The sequence below is a fragment of the Fundulus heteroclitus genome, chromosome 6, assembly GCF_011125445.2.
Source record: "Fundulus heteroclitus isolate FHET01 chromosome 6, MU-UCD_Fhet_4.1, whole genome shotgun sequence".
In the NCBI taxonomy this organism is placed as follows: Eukaryota; Metazoa; Chordata; class Actinopteri; order Cyprinodontiformes; family Fundulidae; genus Fundulus; species Fundulus heteroclitus.
In genome coordinates, this window is record NC_046366.1 from 19,116,669 (window position 1) to 19,138,267 (window position 21,599).

Sequence of the window (21,599 nt, forward strand, 5' to 3'; positions counted from 1 at the left end):
TCACTCTGGATCAATGTTTTTTTGTTTTTTTAAACTAGCTTAACTATCTAAATGTTACCAATCATTTTTTTTATGAAAATGAAAAAGGAAAACATGGAGGTTTTCCTATGCTGAATATGAGCTACATCCCATCAATTAAACAGGAGAAATGAAAATTGAGCTCCGTGTTGTTTTCATAGTTGTTCTCATAATGAAACATAACAATACGAAGCCTAAAAATGACAAATGGCCATACTTATCTATCCAAGTCTGACTTATATGTATTTCTTGCTTGATCTGACTTATGTAATAAAATAGAACGCCTGACATGTCTTCACGGCGTCATATAAGTCGCGGTTGTAATTTGTTCGCGGATATATTTACTCACATCATGGTTTTGACAACTGTGCTGACAGACGACTGCGGCTGCTTTCTGAAAGCGTGTAAATCTTTCACTCGTTATCTCACTGAGAGGCATTTCCTTCAGCCAGACTCTGATCGTAAAAGCGCCTCACCTCATGAAGACTTTTAAAGACGTTAGAGTGAATAGCTTTTTATCTTACCTCAAATTATAAGAAAAATGACATCACTGAGAGCCACTTCTTGTCTCAGGATTCTTTGTGAAAGGGGCCCCTGGTTTGAACTGACTTTACATGAAAGGAAAACGGCTAAATTACTTGCAGGTTAACTGACTATTAGTTTAAACCTTTCAGTAGGATTTGTTGACCCAAAAATGTAGCAATATTACAAGCCTTATTCTTCAGAGAAATAAAAATGTAAAAAAAAAACTGTTTTATTCCTGAAAACCTCTTCACAGCGTTTTTCAAAGCTTAAACTTTTGCTTGATTCCCGCAGCCGTACCTGTGTAGCGGACGAGTAGCGGGCCGTGGATCGAGACGTGGCTGCCTTGGCCGAGCTGTGGGAACTCTCAGAAGGCAGAGCGCCGCAACACTGGGACTGATGGAAACATTTGCTGTACTCCTTCCGGACCTGCAGAGCAGCAAAAAGATTAGGACAAACTGAACACACGGACACAGAGTTTGACACATCCCCCCTCTCCTCAGGGAGAGGTGCAAATCCGAAAAAATCTTTATCAGCGTACGGGCAGGCCAGCCGGCAGCCGTTTAAAATGCCAAATCTGCAAGAACTGGGATGCAAGAAAACCAGTACATGCTAAAAAAATGTATGCAGTTCTCAAATATTTGTTTTGCAAGGCAAGTGGGAAAATTATTTATTTCGAGGATTCAGAAAAGTCCAAGTGATCCACATATCTACTTAACTCTGGGGAAGGGTTGGGTTTAAGCTGAATGAAATTCAAGACAAGATGGAAAGAAAATCTAATAATTTATTCATTTGTACGCTTTGCTTTAAATTCTCAGATACTAAATCTGTATAGAACAAACACTGCAATAACAATAACCAGCTGGCAAGCAATTGGAATTTTTTTTTTTTTTTTTTTTTGCATTAACATATTAGTTCATAGTTTAATTATTTCATTATTTCCCTTATGTTTCTAAAATAATTTTAAGGGAAGTAAATTCTAGCAGCAGTAAATATAAAGAAATCCATTGGTACCAGTTAAAGCCCCCAGGACCTCATGCAATGCCTTCAAGCCTGTTCAAAAAATAGCAAAACCTTTTAGTTAGCTTCATTTAAGATGCTATTTTATTCAGCTGATCTTCATTTTTAACCATACCTGTATTTACATCGATTTAAAAGCATTAAAAACATGCTTATATTACACAAAGATAAGGTCAGCTCTGACTCAAAGGTCAGTACAGGTTGCCCTTCGTATGACACAGTAGCAATGAAGTAGCTTAAAGTTTCTAAAAGGTTGGTGACCCCTGTTTTAGATATTTAAAGAGCATTAACAAGGTAAATATATACAAAACAATATTCATACTTCTTTTAAACCCTAAATGTATCTTATTAGGATTTTATGTAAAAGATCAGCACAAAGTAGAGCTTTTTTCTCTCTTTTTACTAATAAAACCCTGCCATGGTGTGGCACGGATCTGTATTCTTTAGTCTTATAGCCCTAAATAAAATCCAGTGCAACATGACAGGGACGTCAATTATTCAGAAAAGCAGCCAGGAGGCCAATGGATACGCAGGAGGACCTGCAGAGTTCCACAGCTCAGATGGGAGAATCTATTGACATCACTAACATTAGTCCACAAATCTGTCAAGGAAAAAAAAAACATTGTTGAAGTAAAGCCAAAAGAAGACAGATTTTCAGTTTTGTCATGTAGGGCATGGATGTATTTATTTCTATATTTATTTTTGATCAGAATCAGCCCTCCATAGTAGGGGACACAGCGACTGTAGAAAAAACCTACTCTGGTCAGAAGAGACCAAAATTGAACTTTTATGGACATGCTATGAGTGGGAGAAAACTAACACCTCACAAGCAATATTACTGTGATAGCGTTAACAGTAGTAAATATTGCAATGACACCTCTCCTCTGTCATATCAAAGGAATAGGCATCTGCTGCTGTGAGACTCTACCAAATGGGCTCCATTTTTAGGGCTGCACAATATACTGCAAATTTATCGCAGTATCACGGATCGCAAAATGCATGTCGCAAAGAACCGCCTGGAGGGCAATAAGTGTTAGCTAATCCAGGCTCTTAGCGCCCCTTATATGTTTGGTGACTTTTGTTGCTAAATGTAACATAAAAAAGTTTGGGAAGGTAAATAAGAAAATACAGCTAAATTGTAGCATTGCCAAAACATCACAAGTTGGAGAGAGACAACATTCATTAAAATTTGGTGTTTCAGATGGAAATGTTTACTGAATAGACTACTCATTATCTTGGATCAATGTTTGCCATGATCCTAAAGCAGAAAGACACCGCTTTAATCATTTATTTGTTTTATCGCAAGCTATGTCGTTAGCTCAGCACTTACCAATATTATCGCATATCGGAACTTTTCCTAACATCGTGCAGCTCTAATCCATTTTATGTTGGTTTGCACAGCATGAGCGTGAACTGTGTGCATTCAAAACGCTTCTTTGTGATCTTAATAGTGCGTACACTGATTCTGGTGGCGGCGTCATCAAGCTTAGGAGTTGCTCTCCCACAGATAAAAGCAAGCTCATTTACTCACAACGGCCCAGTCAAAGGCTACAAATAAATCCAGTTGAGAATCTGTGGGAAAACTTGAAAACCGATACTATCGATCCTATCTGACTCGTGAACAAAGGAACTGGTTACAATGGATTTTAGTTAGGGGTATCAGTGTAAAACAGGCAGGAAATAACTTAATTGGTGTGATTGTCTTTTAAATTAAATATGGAGTACTTTCTCTTCACACTTAAAAGTCTATAAAATCCCATTGAGCACGCTGACTTTTTAATTGGTACATATCAAAAATGTGTAAAGGGCCGAGGTATATCAATACTTTTACAATGTGTACAGCCAAAATATAGTAGCTTTACAGATGATAAAGAGTTCCTCACTTTTTTCTGAAGTAGACAGTGAAAGATGAAGATGAACATCCCTTGCAGAGTGTTGAATATGGTGAAGAGGTAAGCCATCACCATGGAGGACTCGTTGAGGAAGAACAAGCCGAAGGACCACGTGAGACCCAGAAGACAGAGCAGAGCAAACGCTCCCAACACCCACGACCTGAAAAAGAGGAGGAAGAGTGATGATGAACAACTGAAAAGGGGAAAACGGTGCAGTGTTTCAACACTTCTGAATTGCCCTTTGAAAAACATATGTCTAGTTTTCTTTTCCTCTGTAGGACATGCTGCATAAATTGTGACAGGTTTCTGGCATGGACAGAAATACATTTATTTATGCTTTTTGAGAAAAGCCTAAAGGATACAAGATGACTGAATAGTATCAGTGACAAAAAAAAGGCAAAAAAAAAAAAAGAAAAAAGTGGAGTCCTCCCCCTCCCCCCAAAACTGAGATAGACCTAGGGAGCCTGGAGATGAGGGGAGAAATAGGCCTTCAACATGTCACTAGAAAGGAAATCACAGAATAATAATCATGCCTTATTAGATATGTTGTCCACTTGTTTGTGCTTCTTCTGCTGGGATGTACGTTTGTTTTTGGTCCAGGAAAGCAAAAAAAAAGTCACAACTTTTTAACAAGTTCCAATATACAACACAGAAACCCTATACCACGCAGCGGTGGCCCTTAATTAATGACAGCTAATGAGTTTTGACTGCTTGTTATAGTCGCGCAAAACGCAGCATCCACAAATGTGTCATTTATGTGAGCTAAAACAAGCACGAAAGCCAATTAAAATGTTTTCTTGTTCATTTTTTCCCCCTCTCTTTTTGTTGGTTTGGACCCAAATCTGAGTTGCTGCCTAAAAATCAAACGCCCACATAACATATGCTGGCATGCCGTCAAACATATTGTTGAACAAGGCTCCGAGCGCAGGGAACGGTCTGGGATTTGTTGTTTTATCAACCCAAAGCAGCCCACTGGAAGCACGGAGATGGAAGACCCCAACTCCGCACCCCCACCACCATATTTCTTATTTAATTTTTAATTTTTTTTTTTTAATAATTTTCTTCCCTCCCCCCAGTTTTAAACATCTTGAAATCAACAAGACGTGTGGTTGGGATCTATCTTCCAAATGTGCCCATAAACTAAGCGAAAACCCGGGAGCAAAGCGACGCCAAAAAGGTCAGAAATGCACTTATGAAGAAATAAAATAGGCAATATACCCATGACTAGTGCAAATACTGAAATCATAAAAGTGAGCTAAAAAAGCACCACCAACAGACTGAAAAGGAAAATAAAAATCTGAAAGGGAAAACCGCGGGTCTCGCGGGGAAGTAAAATCAAATAAAACGTGTAGGTCAAATACAGCTTTTGAAATTATAGCAGCAAGGCAGAGAGCGGTGATGGTGCGTATTATTTTTCTCCTCGCATACGAGTCTCCATCCCACCCCCTCATCCCATTTTCAGTATGCGCACACACACATATATATATATACATACATACAAACACACAGTCGCACAACAAGCAACAGCACACCAGCCTCTTAATCTCCTAGAGTGACACCCCTCACCTGATACCCCCCAGCCTGCTCGAGTCGGGTTTCATGGAGGTGGAATGCTTCACCATCTTGTACATCGTCACCACCAGGAAGATGACATTGACCTGTCAAAACAGATGTGCATCAGGGTTAATAGACTGCACTAAGGCAGGCATCCGGTTCCATGTGCTTGCAGCGCAGGCTTAGGTGCTGTCAGTAGAGATGTAGTCAGATCCTATCCTTACAGCAAGTGCTTCACAGCACTTGCTGTAAGGATAGGTGTAAGGATGCTGGAAGGATATTCTAATATAAGGTAAAACATTATATTGAAATACTGCTCAGAGTTAGGAAACCCTGTTAAATATTCAGTTCTGTATTAAGAAATATTCAGATACTGATGTTTAATCTGTCTTTTTTTTTGCTCTGGAAAGTTTTACTCATTAAACAAAAAGATATATAAAAAAGTATTTCCTATCAGGAAAAAGTGAGAATACCCCTACACTCTAATAGCTAGTCTTACCCTTGTTGCCTGAGATTGGTGAGACACTCCAAAGCGCTCACTTTAAATTGGCAGTCTATGGAAAGTGAACTGCCCTTCTCACTATCAACTGAGAGCTGTCGGCGGGGTTTCTTGCAGGTACAGCCCATTTCAAGTCACCCATCAGCACTTCGGTGAGATCACGCTGTGGGCTTTAACTCGGCCCAGGACTCACCGTTTCTTAATTCTCAGCCAGCCTTTGTCGGATTTAGTAGTATGTTTAGGATCCTTGTCATGCAGTTGGTCCAATTATGCCTCAGCATAAATGCTTGTTTTTTTTTGTTTTGTTTTTTTACAGATAACCTTATAGTGCAGCAGAGCATCTCCAAGCCATGACACGTCTACCCCCATGCTTTACAGGTGAGGCTATTTTCCTGTAATGGTGAATTGTATTTTTGCCAACATGGTTTTTTTAGGTAATTCAATTTTAGACTCATCCTTCTAAAGATTAGTCCCTAAGTGTTTTTCTTCTATCTGGCAACTTTACTCCTGTTTCTATGTTTTCGCCTGAAAAGTGCACATAGTGCTCGAAAACATCTACTTGTGACCGTGTTCCTTTTGTAGTTGAAAGCATAAAACGAAGATAAATCTATTGTTATCAGCATGCACCGCTAAAACTAGCAAACCACAACATATAGCAAACTTCACAGTTTTTACGACTTGCAAGTACGCCTTTAACTCGGCTGTGACGTCTTTCCCAGGTCTGAGCTCCCGACTCCCAGGGCAAATCAAGCGCAGCATTAGCAGAGGACAATTTGGGAGAAAAAGCTGCAGGAGAGATGTGACTGGAGCAGAGGTTCACCTTCTAGAAGGACGTCAACACTAGGAGCTACACTGAAACGGTTTCAGATCAAAGCGTATTCCATGTGTTAGAGTGGCCCAGGCTAAGAAATCCCACTGAGATTCGTAGACATGATGAGAACATTGTTGTTCAGAGACGCTTTCCATTTACTCTGACTGAACTTGAGCTTTACTGCGGGGAAGGGTAGCGTAAACATTTAAGTCTTTGATCATCCAAAGCTAACGGGAGACATAGCTGTTCAAAAATCTGGCAGCTGCAATCGTGATTAATTAGAGCTGAATACAAACACATGCCACACTTTTCAGGTCTTTGTTTTGGGAAATACTTTGAGAACCGAACAGTGTATTATTTTTGTCCAGTTCTGAATGAAGCATTACTTTGCCTTGGCCAATCAAAGGAAATCCCATTAAGTAGGGTTTGTGATTGTAACGTGACAAAATGTAGAAAAGACTCAAGTGGTAGGAATACTTTTTGGAAAACGCTGATACCAGTGCAGTCTAAGAAAAATACTACATCTTTTATTGTGTTGTCTTAACAGCAAAGCAACGCACCATCGGTGAGAGGTCTATAAAACTTTTATACTGATCATAAGGCACTCTGACTTTCACAGAGAGATTCAACAGCGGGAGGCTATCGCTTTGGTCTTCCTCAGTCCGCTCGAGTCTTTGACACGACACGAGCCGCGTTCGCCGTTTGTCTCCATTCTCGTGTTTGTCATCACAGCCGACGCCAAACGCGGAGCGCAATTACACGAGACGAGGATGCACACGCGGCAAAAGCCCAAACAAATCGTAACGCGTCACGGCTAAAAGCCCAGGAAGCTTTCGAAGAGAGAGGTGCGGGTGGGAGCAATGGGAGCTGAATGCCATATTTTAGAAGCAATTTCTACCGAGGCCAGGAAAAACATTTAAGTGATTCAAGCCATAAATCCAGAAAAAGGTTTCCATGCTCTCAGGATGTCTCTTTCTGTAAGCACCGCAGGGCCCGCGGCCGCAGAAGGGAAGGGAGGGGATGAGCTTCGATTTGGCCTGATACCATATTTAACTGTTCAAATGGACCACAATAAATATTCCATGAAAAACAACAGGAATGTATGGGGAAAAAAAAAATGTTTTCCATTAGAAACTGGTTTTACCTAAAACTTGTTTTTTCAACTTAAAAAAATAAAAATAAATCAGTAAATGTAGAATTCACTAGAAAGCAAGCCATAATTATAAACAGTTTTGAATTCCTATTCTCCTAGCGGAAGAAAAGCTCCCAATTACCCGACCATATGGATGCATTCTGAAAAAAAAAAAACGACAAGACAACACAACACAACACGACGTAGTCTTGGAAGGGAAACAGCAGCGTGTGAGCGGCGAGCAGATGTAACCGAACAGCGGCGGGGAGAAAGATGGGAGACGGAGGAGAGGCTACGAAGACAGAAAGAGGCTTTTAGATCACAGAGTTGTGTCTCTCCCAGCCACTGGGGCCAATTTACGTCCGCATGAGCCGAGCGGCTGGAGACGCATTTAACACAGCCGTAAGTGATGACACAGATACAGTGAGACGGACGGACGGAGAGGCGAGAAGCTAGGAGGCGCTCTGCAGAAAGCTGAGGCAAGGCCGCATATGGATCCCGCTACCCCATCCCCTCCCCTCCTTTCCTCCGCCGCGCTCGGTCTCTAAGGAACCATCCTCCCAGTTTTCAGGTCTCTTACTTCTCTGCCAAATAAAGCACATTAAACCGCTGCAGCCGGCGCAGCTCCTCTCTGGGTTTTGCATGTTTTTAACAACCGCCGGACACATTTTACATGCGTGCCCCAGTATGGCTGTATTCGCCGCGCGCTGGTTCGGTTCTCGCCTCGTTTTTGCACGCGTGTTGTGAGTTTGCGGCGAACTCGCTGTACTCTACATGAAATATTAAAAAGTGAAGATGGAGATGTCTGCGCGATGGGATTGGCTACGGGTGCATCATGATCCTCAGCAGGGCTGCGCGCTCTGGTAATGGTTGCCCGGCCCACCCACTCATTACTTCCATGTCCCCCCCCCCCCCACCAACATCCCCCCTTGTTTTCCCACTGAGCAAATGACCTTCATGCTTGAAACGATTTCTCCTCCTGATTGCAGGAAGGGAGTATTCTCTAGTTGAGCCGAGAGGACCAAAAAGCTCCGCGTTGTTACTGCTCAACAATTCTGATTTCATAGGATTTCATAGCTGAGTGGACACTGATGTCCTCGTGTCAGCTATAATGGGACCACTTTCCTTTCATGCAAATTGATCTGAGAAAGCAGAGCTAAGAGGCTGCCAGCACACATGGAGAGAAAATCTATAAACTGTTTTCAAAGCTTCTCTTGGATAAAAAAAAAAAAAAGATCCTACGCCTGCACAAATTTTAAAACTTACCACTATTATGAAGGTCACTGGCCCAATGAAGCTCCAGATGAAATGGTTATCCACTCTCAACCAGCATCTGTAACATGGAAAAAAAAGGGAACAATTCAGTTCATCAAATCGTCTCAATGGCAAAACGCTGCTCAGTTGTATTGATTAGTGCAAAGAGGAGCTGGTTAGACGATAGGCCGCGGCAACACAACGGCAACTCGTCTGACCACAGTGAAGAAAGCTCGACCTCCAAGGGGGGTGGGAGAGAGAGAAGGGGGGGGGGGGGGGGGTTGGAATAGGGCCACGAGGAGCTGCGGGGTAAAAGGCAACTCTTATCGAACTTGAGTCTTCAAAGTTTAAACATTTCCGTCTTTTCAAATGCGCGGTCAGTGCAAAACCACTGTCTGTTCTGAGGTCGCCCTGAAATAGGTGCTACTAGAGACCTGTGGCACAAAAGTTTCACAATTTAGAATTTTTTATTTTGGCATTATAAGTACTGTTTTTTATTGATAATTTTGTTGGTCTTGCATTAGGGCTCTCTGCTCTGCCACGTGCTGCGGTCCATGTGTGCTTGGTGCGGTGATGCTGCTTGCATGGTGAGCGTGGCGTCTCATCCGGTCCAGGGTTGAGGATCGGTGGGGTTAGGCTAGGGGAGATTGTGACGGCCTGCCTGGTTTTTTTTATTTTTTCACGGTCTGATTTTTGGGTTGGGAGGGTGGGATAAGAATCTTGCTCAAGAATGTTTGGGCGTTTTTGGTGGAGCGCGGGCATCAGGTCTGGTGTGCTTGTGGTTTATAGATATTTGTGCGTTTTGGTGGCGTTCATTTGAGCCGTGCCCCGGGGTGCCATCCTGTGGCCCGGCTCGGTGGCACGGCGGATCCGGCGGTGCTCCTCTGACCGAGGGAGGGTTTCTCGCGGGCCTCGCTGGCGTTTTGGGCTGCCTGTGGGCGTCTAAGTTGTGCGGGGAGCCACACATTCGCCAGGCGCAGCGTGGCCTGTGTTTGTTTTGTTGGCGGAATGTGGTTTCGGTCTTTGTGTAGAGTTTTGTTACTTGGCTTTGCAGGCATTTCAGTACAACAGGAGGTCTTCTTGATGCCGGGTGGTGGCAGAATCAATTGTTCAGCTGCGGTTGGTGGGGGTGTGTTTCACTGTGGGAACCCTGGTCTCGAACGGGGGGCCCTGGACGACTCGCTGGGTCTTGACCCTTGTCCGACTTGCATCTGCAGTGCTTTGTCTTCAGCCCATGCTGCTTCTTTTTTTTTTTTTTTCTCTCCGCATGTGTGAACTTTGGGAGGCAGCTCGGGAACTTCTGTGTGTGTGTGTATATGTGTGCGTATATAAAAACGCATGAATCTTTTCTCACGCTTGCATTATTATTGTGACCAGTTGTTGTCATTTGCCTCAGAAGTCAGGACAGAATACTTATGTAGACATTTTTCCAAAGTCAGCGTTTCGTGAACAACGTATTGCTGAACGTTACGAAAACCCTTCAGTCTTTATTTAAAAACATGCATAGGTGAAGTGAGGACTGCCACAATAAAACAGGATGTAGTTCTTTAAATTAGAAGATTAAAGCCATCCATGTTATAAGGTTACTGCTTGGATAAAGAGAAGTAGGGAAGTGCTTAAACCTTTAACTGATAAGGACAGTGATTACCCATTTGCAAAGAATAAAAAAAAGAAAGAAAAAGAAATGGCAAGCCAGTCAGCCAGCACTTTCATTATTGCTCTTCCTGTGCTTACAGCCTCCTCTTACTGCAGTGGCAGGCTGTAAATTTGCCAAGGGCCAGAGGTGGACTACTCCCCGTGATATTACTGTCATTAGCTCAGAGCATCATATGCATGCTGTGTGGGTGTGTCTAAGCAGTGAAGCTCAGGATTTTGGTTTTTATATCTCATCTCTGCCAAAAGCAGTGGAAGAGATCCGCCAAGGACGGGGGCACTTACGCCTGCTGCGTTCCGTAGCTCCTGTAGTCGATGGCCGCCGAGATGCCAACAACCACTGCCGGGACGAGGTAGCCGGAGAGGTAGTAATACTTTCTGCGCGAGAACTCGCTCTCGAAGACCTCGACCAGCATGAGGTAGAGCTGCACGCCCTCCAAACACATCCAGGTGAACACCGCCAGGAAGCAAAAGTGGAGGACTCCGGCGATGATGGAGCAGACCAGCTGACAAAAGAGACACGCAAAGGGGTTAGGCACAAGACGATGTCGAAGGGGGGTATTTTAGTTCAGCTCAATCTCTTATGAAATTTTGAAGAAATCTAATTCTCAGTAAAAACACTGAATGCTTTTGTCAAGGCTGAAGCCATAAGGCCCTGCAATGTTAACACTTTCTTCACGCAGACTAGGTTTGTTTACTTCTCCATTTTAATTATTTTTTTCTTTTGGTTTTCAGCCGATTAATTAAACACCTTTAATAAGCTTCACCTACACACGGTCCGCCAAAAAAGGGTCTGATTGGTCGGTGTTTGGCCATCAAATGTTCACATAGTTCTAATTAGTGAACTACGTGAATGTAAAGAGGACAGCAAATATCGAACCTGCATTTACCAAACATGCCGACATATATACAGCAAATCGATGCCCGTGTTGCTTTGCAATCCGTTTCTTAAAGTTACCCTTATAAGACAGACAGAAGTCAATAGTGTTGTGTTTCTAAAGTAACTTTTTTTTTTTTTTTTACAAATTCATGGATCTGTAAGTTTCTGCAGTTACAAGGAAAGAAATGATGTGGCAATGTACACAAGTGTACTGGCTGATTCTGGCAAAAGTACTCACACCCCTTGAACCTTTATACATTCTGTCACGGTACAACCAGAAACTTCAGTGCATATCATTAGGATTTGATTTCAACCAATGCAAAATAGCGCTTAAAGTGGAAAGAATATAATATGAAGTTTTCATCAACGATGTACTTGCACATAAAAATCTGAAAATGTGGCTAGAATTTGCGTTCCTTAACACCCCTCAGGCATACTTTGTCTTTAGCAGTTTTTCCACATCTAGAGACTGAAAACTGTCTCAAATTCAGCCGAATCAGATGATATGTAAACAGCAAATGTCAGGTCTCGACACAAATTCCCAAGTGGATCTGGACTTTTCAGTAGGCATTAACCAGCTTCTCTGTCCTTGGGGAAGGTTTTATACCCACAGCATGATGCTGCCACTACCGTTTATCACTGCGGGGATGTTTTCAGGGTGATGTGCTGTTTTAGCTTCCCCTGACACAGAGTTCTTGTGTGTAATGTGCTTTTCCACTGGTTTGCTTCATCCCACTACATGGAAACATTGAAACGCGACTTTTCATGTCTTTCTTTCAACAATCTCTTTCTTATCGCCCCTCTTCCATAAATGCCAAATTTGTGGAGTGCGGGACTAATAGTGGTGCAGTCCTAAGATTCTCCCACCTGAGCCGTGGATTTCTGCAGCTCCACCAGAGTTACCACTGTTCTCTTGGATTAACAATCTCCCAGTGTAGGTGGGTGGCCATGTTTTCACTGCATTATAATGGAGTGGAATACAAATATTCTTATTTCGTATTCCACTCACTTTTTCAGATTTTTATATGGAACAGGTTCTTTTGTTTTTACAACTATGCACTAGTTTGTGTTGGTATATCAAGTAAAGTACTAATAAGTACATTTAAGTTTGTGGTTGCATCATCATGAAAAAAAAATGTGAAGATGTTCTATTGGTATGGATGCATTGTAAACGGTGCCAACTCCCAGTCCAAGAAGGCTTGTTATTTTATTCCCATGCAGATATTTTTCTTCCTTTTTGGGTGCAACACTTAAAAAGAAAATTAGTCGTGAAATCTAGGCAAGCAAAGGTTAGTTGCTCAAGCTGAGACAATTAAAATCAAAAGCCACAGCGGAATCATTTCCCCTGTACCTTTGGCTCGGTCATGTGGATGCCCACGAGAAAGAGAAGCTCTCCGATGAAGAGGTTGAGACAGAGGTTTTTGTGGATGGTGTTGCGGTCGCTTTGCAGGCCTCTGAAGAAGAAGAACGTGAAGAGGCTGATGGCCAGGCAGACTAGGGACACGGCGATACCCATCCTGGTGATGACGGTGAGGAGGACCTCGTGCATGCCCCTGTCTCTCTGCAGAAACACACACAGAAAGAACAGACTGTTTCACTCCTGCGCCACTCTTCATAACAGCTGGCACTTGGGGTTTCTTGTAGATTAAACTCCAGCCTGGTGGAAACGTTTATCCTGGTAAGGAAAATGGAAAATCGTGAGGTGTTCAGTTTAGTTTCATAGTGGTCATATACATCCAGCACTCGGCACATTTATTGGCTACCCCTATTAAAGATGAGTAAAAGCCCTTAAAAGAAAATAATCTTTTATTGCTGTACATTCGCGCACTGGGACCAAAAAAAAAAAATAAAAAAAAAAATCTACCTTTTATACGAGCGCATGAGCAAAACAATAAAAAATAGACGGCAAATTGCCACACCTGATCAGTCACAAAAGTACTTTTTAAGTTGATCAGAGGTTTTTTTTAACGTTTAATTAGTAATTCCTTATTTCCTGTTTTCCTGGGCTTTACGTATAACATGACACATTGACCCATTTCAGTTAGCCACTCTTTAAAATGGGAAAGACAACCATTCATCGCTTTGAGGAGTGCTGATTGTCACAGGACAAGTAAGGTATAGAAGAATAATAACATGCCCAGATTCCAAGCCAAACCTGGTTAAATATACCATATTTTATGAAAACAGGAGTTAGATTAAAATGATTAAGATAAAGCTTTGAGTTTATTTCTCCTAAGGAATTGCTTCAGGGGCACACAGGTAAGGTGATTGTCGGGCTTTAAATTCCTTCCAACTGTGCAGTCAAAAAGTGCTTTTGTTCCTCAACAAGAACTACAGCAGGTGGAAAAGAAAGATTACCACTAAAGCGAAAGTATTTCTATTGCAATGGACGAAGCAATGAATGTACCAATTTGAACCCAACCTACAGGTGATTTAGGGCCTTATGTTGAAGACCTATTGAAGCCAAATAATACACATCAGTAAACTCTGAACGTTTTCGAAGACTTGGCAGAAATCCAGTTTTACATAAGTATCTGATGGACTGTACCGGACTACTGAAAATGGGTCACTGTTGGGTCTTTAAAAAGCATATTAGTGTCAATAAAGTTGCTATCATCGATCTAATGATCTCAAACATCATGTCCAAGTCAGAACAGAAACGGCTCACAAGACATTAACGAATCCGCCGTCTTTAATGGGAATCCCAGTCCCCATGCCTTTCTGTCTTAATGTTGGTGAAGATTCAGTCATGATCAATCCAAAAAATGGTTAAAATATAAAACGACTGGCCTTCTGTTCTGAAGCTGAAGACGTTGGGCTTCCCATCCAGAAGGCTTTCTCAATTCAAAATGTCTGGAGTAGTGTGGTGTTCAAAGCTACACACTACTCCAGACATTTTGAATTAAGAAAGCTTCTTGTATAGGAAACGTCTTCAGCTTCAGAACAGAAGTCCAGTTGTTTTATTTTTTAACCTTTTTTGGAACTTTCTTCCTACTGAAAACCTGTACGCTGAAATGAAGGGGAGAGTGCATAAAGGAGAAGCCAGGACTCAGAATTACCTAGAGATATCCTGCAAAGAAGAAGAGGAATCGTCACAGATCCCTCAGTCTCCAATCTTTTGAAAATATGAAGGGAAAATGCAGTTTTTCTTTTCTTTTGGGTAACATGGAGATGTGCAAAGTATTAACAGCAGGGGGTTCCAATAATTGTAGCAGTGGGATATCTTCTCAGAATTAATAAATGCACTCAAATTACACGTTGGACATATATAATTTCTTTAGGGTGAGTTTGCGCTCCTGCAGTGAAAAATGAATACATTTGAGTGCTCTTTACACATCCCTACACATCGTTTCAATATGTTTTGCGGAGGCTGTACTTGCTTCTTTCGCTTCCTTTTATATTAGGTGGATTTGGATTTGAAGGGTTTTCTTTTTCCCCTTCATCCAAAATGCAGCAACTGTTACAGAAATAGGAGTTTTAAGCGCTATAAGTTCAACTTGGCATCAGAGCTAGGCACGCTTCAGCGCTCATTTGGGCGTTTGACTGATCAACAAGGGGACAGGCTTGACAAACTGCAAAGCTCTAATTTATCCGGATCGGACCTGACGTCATTTGGCAAAAGAACTGAAAGCGATCCGTCATCCCTTTTTTTTTTTTTTTTTTTTTTTTTAATGCTGCGCGTGTTACAGAGAGCGACATCAGAAGGTGGTGCTGGTGGTGTAGGGGGAGGGGGAGGGAGAAACCTGCCTCACAGTGCAGCGGCCTTGTACGGCTGAATCATGCAGCATTTCAGAAGATCTAAAACCGAGTGGGCGACGGGCCAAGAAAGAAAAAAAAAAGACCAGGAAAGCAGCCCTGACCATAAGAAATATCACTCAAACTCATGGTGGCCTGAAAGTGAGGCAATTCCTTCTGTGATATTTGTAATTACATTGAGGTCAGGAGTTACTGTTGAGGTGATATGTACGGGGACTGGTGTGAGGCTGGGCCCAGCCTCTGGGCTCTGGTTTCAAGATGTGGTTAAGGTTGAGGTTAAGACAGATGAGAGGCACCAAGTTCAGGAGTTGGAACGTACTATTAAACAAACCACATACTTATCCTCTACATTTATTACTGGCTGGGTCCCTGCTGCACATGCTATTTATCATGTAATTGGATTGTAATTGCATTTTGTAACTGAATGCATTCTGGACCACTTCAAGAAGGGCGGCAAATCTAAGTTAAACCCAAGGTTCTGCCGTTTCCCCATGATGCTCAGGTACGCAGGCGCGGAGAATGCATATTAGACACGGACCACAGGTGAAACATAATTACTTGTGATAACGCTGTGCCACTTCCTATCCCGATCCACAGTGTCGCTCTTTTAAAATGACAGCCCGCTCTGCCGTTCCCCCCACCCCTTCCGCCTATACACTCACCTTCTCCTCCAGCACTAATCTAATTATCGCCGCTGAGATGCCACTCTAGCACTTGCCACGTGTGCACAAACCGTTCAGCGGGACGGGACACAGAAGGACTAATTGAGAAAGAAAAATAGCAGGCGCGAACGGCAAGGTTGGGGCCACTTACCACATTTCCCCGATGAGCCATGAGGATGGCGAAGTTGGTCAAGTGACTGCAGGAGCAAGTGGTGTGGCTTTTATTGGTTTCCAGCAGCTTGCAGCCCTGAGTGGACCAGTATCCCATCATGCTTCGCTCCGAGTAATTCCAGAAGGAGCAGTTTGGGTTGTAATAATGCTCCTTCTGCAAAGCAGGAAACACACAGAAGAACCTAAATCAGATAACTACTGAATAAATGCTGTAATCGCATACATGCACGGGGCCTTGGAAAAGTATTTATTAGCACCGCCACAGATTCTCAACTGGATTTAGTTTTGAATGGCCCATTTGCACACGTGAATATGTTTTCATCTAAACCAATCTACTGTAGCACTGGCTGTACGTTTTGGGTTGCTATCCTGCTGCAAGGTGAACCGCCGCCCCAGTCTCAAATCTTTTCCAGTCTCACGGAGGTTTCCTTCCAGATTTGCCCTATTTGCTCCAAAACTTCATCCCCTACAGCTTTATGTTTCTACAACAACGACGTTTCCCTTTTCTTTCTGTAAGATGTTTAAAGCTTTGGCTATCATTTTACAACCTGACCTGTCTGGTGGTTGGTTTTCGGTCTTCATGATGTTTTTTGTTTACTTTGCTCTCTAACAAACCTCTGAAGCCTTTATAAAAAAAACATCTGTATTTATATTAAGAAAGTCAATTACAAACAGGTAGATTCACAGTCGCAAATTAGGTGATTAATAAAATCCGCACCTGATTTTATTCAGGCATATCAGAGTAAACGGGGAGTGAATAGATTTTTCAGCTTTATCTCAAACTCTATGTGTCCTTTGCTTTCCACTTCACAGCTATGAGCTGTTTTGTTTGATTCTATAATATAAAATCCCCTAAAACACATTAAGGTTTGTGACAAAGTGGCTAAATGTAATAAGGGAAGCAACCAACAACATAATACCTGCTAATAATCTAATAACACTGGCCATTCATAAATATAATAAAACCAATAAATGTAACAACTTGTCAGTAACTTGGTGAGTTTTGTTATTGGTAAATAATGAAAAAAAAATTAGATAAAAATTGAAAATGTAATAACTGCGGCCAATAATGGCCACATTACTTGGAATGCTTTCTACATTCCTTGTAAATTAAAGATTCCTCTTATTGTGCATTGTGCACATTTGTGCATTTGGATGATTAGCAATAGGTAAAGGTGGTTGCCACAGTTTGGATATTTATTCATAAAGACACTATCCATCACCCTCTCCTTAATTGTGGTTGAAAGAGCCAATCTGAGAATGACCTGTTGTAGAAAATCTTTACTATGGAAATGTATCAGTTGCTTAGATATGAAAATCTATAATTTCATGCATGGAGGAACGATTAATTAATCACTGGGGTGTCTGTATAGGTTACATCACTTAGTAGTATGTGCTGAACACCAGGCAGAGAGCACAGGTAATGTGGATGTTTTAACATTAAGCCAATAACACATTATCTTATTACATTATTGGCTCAAAAATACTACATTACTCACTTTATTACATTTAAAATGCCCAAAATGATTATGCCATTGGCTGCCATTACATTATTAATTGCTGCAAAATGTAACAAAGTTAAGGTTGTTTATTGACATTTTATATTGCCTTAGAAATTAAAATAACTGATAAATGCCAATCCCACAAAATATTTGCCCCAGCAATAACCCCCTCAATGTCCTTTTGTATAAAAGACAATGGCACACGCTCAGCATCCATCGCAGCTTAGCCCTAACAGGGGGTCGGGCCAAATCGCAGGAGGAGGCTTACATCCAGGTGTTCCAGAGTGAAGACCACCGGGTCGGCGACAAACACACGGCTGGACTCCTTTGTGATGGAGGCTGACAGGATGTGGGAGTTGACGGTGAGGGAGAGGTTGTGTTTGTTCAGATCCCCCATTCCCCTGAGCGTGGCGTTCTCTGTGCTGAGGAACTGACCCAGGTGCTTGTAGAGCACAAACACCAGCTTGGCCACACCTGCAACGAGACAAAAAAAACGATAGTAAGCAGCAATGCCAATGCATTTAGGTGAAGCACAAATGCAGGATTTAGACATCATTTTATATCAAGAGTCCTGATGGGTTCATTGGTCAGATTAACAGGACCATCCACACATATTGTCCCCTTTGGAAAACGTGTAAGAAGTCTTGAAAGAAATTAAACTTTTGATTCCAGTAGCAAAGTTTTGAAAAACCTAACCTCTGATTGGAACATATTTGTTTGAATAAGGAACATTTGTCACAACAAATCTCATAATCGTTTATACTTTACTACTTAGATTAATCTGAGCATCTAGGAACCTTTAATTAGAAATCCACACCTTTTTGTTTCCCTGCGGATATAAATATGACACGACACAGGGCCGTTTTCTTGTAGTCACTTTTCAAAATGGGGACGACAACGGAAGGCAGATGTCTATTGATCTTTGTAAGTTGGAAAATGACTACGAAAAAAAAAATTACCCTTCAAACCCTGTCAGTAGCTAAGGTTCAGGCAATAATTAACAAGATTACACCCACTGGAACAGTGCCAAACTAGTTCTAGGCTAGTTTCTCTTGGCACCACGCACAGTTCGCATGATGCTAGGGGAAGGTAGAAAATCTGTTTTTATATGAGCTTGAGCTAATTCAATTAAAATAGAATTTATTTTAACAATTTTGTACATATTTTTCCATTTCAGGTGTGCAAATAAACCCTGCACCCTTTGCAATGAATTAAATAGCACGCTAATGTTTTAGTCCCTACAGGAGATGGATGGGATGCAGATGTGTACGGTTCAAGAATCAAGAATCTATTCAGTTTAAAAAAACAAAAACAAAAGCTGTCTGACGTTGTTCTGACAATCATCGTCATTGTACCGAGGGGGGCGGCAGCTTCATATTACGCAGGCTCACGGCTTTATGAAATTATTCTACATTATTTTGAGTTTTTGAGCCAAAATCACCAAAGTAGCTCAGCAATCTGGAGTTGTAAGAGACGAAAGCAAGCAGAAAACAAGATAGATTTAAACAGATGTTTTCTTTTACATCTAGATGTGTTTATTGTTGTTGTTGGTTTTTATAAGCACTGCTTTTTATTGCAAGTTCTGCAGTGTTGTACAACTGTTATGATGTTGTGTGTAATTATAATTCACGTTATCTGACCAGATGAATAAGACTTTTCCTTTCCAGTTACAGGTCTGAGGATGTCTACCCATCTCTCTGCTTATGTTCATGTTTGGTTTTGCAGACGATAGAGAAAAGTACGATTTGTAAAATGACGTACTTTTGGAAGACCCGTTTTTGAGTTGTAGGCCCATTTGTAATGGATTAAGGCTCGGTTTGAACATGTCAAACTAAACTCAGCACAACATGTAGGGAAGTCTGTGCAAAGGAAACACATTTGTGGGTGGAGCCGCAGAGCCGAGCAAAGGGCTTGTTCTGCTATTCGCTCACGTTTGGTGTTTATCGCATTAAATAATTAAAAGTTTGAAGAAAGGAAAACATGTTGGTGATTTAGCGTTTCATTCCATTTACATCTCGGTAGTGCACACCCACAACAGTCTGGCCCATCCTCCCCATGCCGGTCACCAGCTTAGTCACACACTGATGTGGGTTGGCGTCCCATTCCCCAGCCAGCATTAGCTTCCCGTCAGCCTTTGTGGTTTTGTTGGTCACTCTGACACAGACACTACTTCAATGCATATCCCACAAGCATTTAATAAGGTTGAGAACGGCCACCAGCCACAATCGCTGGCGCAATAACGTTTTAATTTTCGACATCTGATGAGAACGCTTTTTGCTCTGGTTTTTTGTTGTTTCTCTTACCGTTTTTGCTGTTGACTTTCACCGTGTTCGAGGAAAGCTGAAGAGTCGCTCCACCCTTGCTCGTCTGTGGAAACCTGAAGTCTTGCACGTGGCCATCGGTGCTTATTACATACACATCCAACACTGAGAGATGGAACCAAGTAAAAAAAAAAAGGAGGAAGTTAACACAGGGTGATGCATAACTCGTAGGTGACATTTTAAAAGCTTTGCTGTGTTCAATAGAGTTCTACCATCAAGGCCCAGTGGTGCATCTGTAAAAGACTCAACGTTCATTGTAACAGTAACAGAGTCAAGCCTTTTTGGTAAAATCCCGTAGGGTGTCATTTACTTAAATAAAACCCGTGTCACTGAGCTGTTTCCTGGCATTGTGAAAGCCTCCGAGGCAAAAGCAAAGGGGTGGGGGTGGGGGGGTGGGGGGGGGAGAATAACGACAAGGGCTGCTGTGGAAGATGAGTAAACGCCAGCGCACAGCCTGCTGCAGCATGAATGTCAAATATTCATAGGATCAAACATATCATTGTGCTTTTACTTTTACTTTTTCTTTCCCCTGTGGGCTCAGATAACTCGGGGCTGGATGAGCAAATCTCTGAAAATCCTCCAAATTCCTGCAGCCCCCCCCCCACCCCCCCATCTCTCTCTCTCTCCTTCTCTCTGGCATGCCAGCTACAGGGTGGTGCTCCTTTTGATGTGTGAAATTACTAAAGGGTCAGAAAGATACACGTATCTGCCCCTCCCCTCAGAAACAGCCACACTTCAGCAGTTAGGCACCTTCTGACGGACAGAGATGAAGAACTGTTCTCCGGTTTGGTTCAGCCCTCCGCTCCATCTCACTCTCCTTTTTCCCTTTTTCATTATGCGCTTCTTCTTTTTTTAAACGGAGAACTAATTTGGACTTCAAAAACAGCAAATTAGGAAGAAAGAAAAGGTCAGGTAAACTATTCTCCGCACTTCTCCTGGGTGTATCTTTACTCCCCCAACTGAAATATTATCTTCATTGTTGCAGATAAGCGACAGCTCAACGGCCTCATGAGTACGGCCAGAACACAGTGATTAAATAGACAATATACAGCATACTACACAAACGTATTAATCAGTGCTTTTGGTAAAGACAGAACTCGTCGTTATCAGCCGAGCTAACTACCCCTTAATGGGAAAGGCTCGGAGAAATCCGATAGTGAGGCAGTCTGAATGGAGTGGTGCCATTCAGTTGGTTTCTTTTGTTTCTCCCCCCCCACCCCCCACCCCACCCCACCCCCAAGAGGTCTGGACAGTTCATCTCGTAGCGCGCGTTCAAATGAGGTGACTTCACAAAGACAGATTAAAAATCAATGAGAAATAAGACAAAAAGAAAAAAGAAACGAGCTGGGGTGAGTGAGGAACCATAACCATAGCAACAAAGAGCTACGAGCAGAAACATGACGGTTCGCACCACGAAAAAGACCAAAAAGAATGAGATAGCTTTGCTAATAAACCTTGTTTCCCCTTTTACGTCAAGTCTGATATGGTGACTTCTGCAAGGAAGTGATGTGACTATTTGTAAACTGGTTTCTCAATGAGATAAGCTGCCTATTAGGGATACAAAAAACTTATAATAATTCCTTTCAGCTTAGTCAGTATATATATATATATATATATATATAATAGATATATATATATATATATAGATATATCTATATATATCTACATACCTACATATATATATATATATATATATACCATATGTATATATATATAGCATATACATACATATATATATTATATATATATATATATACATATACATACATATATATATATATATATAGCTATATATATACATATACATACATACTATATATATATATATATAGATATATAATATATCTATATATATACATATACATACATATACATATATATATATATATATATATATATACATATACATACATATACATACATACATATTATATATATATATATATATAGAT

The 21,599-nt window shown here is 41.5% G+C and overlaps 1 protein-coding gene across 10 annotated transcripts in view; it reads right to left on the minus strand.

The window, feature by feature from the left end:
- LOC105934788 (adhesion G protein-coupled receptor L2) overlaps positions 1-21,599 on the minus strand; it is a 146,116-nt gene that overhangs the window by 14,884 nt on the left and 109,633 nt on the right. For all 10 annotated transcript variants that reach the window (XM_036138251.1, XM_036138252.1, XM_036138259.1 and 7 more), the window contains 9 exons: positions 19,630-19,752; positions 17,595-17,800; positions 15,805-15,978; positions 12,587-12,796; positions 10,641-10,861; positions 8,715-8,781; positions 5,019-5,110; positions 3,444-3,612; positions 841-969 (listed from right to left, as the gene is read on the minus strand). In XM_036138251.1, the coding sequence (XP_035994144.1) occupies positions 841-969; positions 3,444-3,612; positions 5,019-5,110; positions 8,715-8,781; positions 10,641-10,861; positions 12,587-12,796; positions 15,805-15,978; positions 17,595-17,800; positions 19,630-19,752 (1,391 nt within the window). The remainder of the gene's footprint in view (positions 1-840; positions 970-3,443; positions 3,613-5,018; positions 5,111-8,714; positions 8,782-10,640; positions 10,862-12,586; positions 12,797-15,804; positions 15,979-17,594; positions 17,801-19,629; positions 19,753-21,599) is intronic.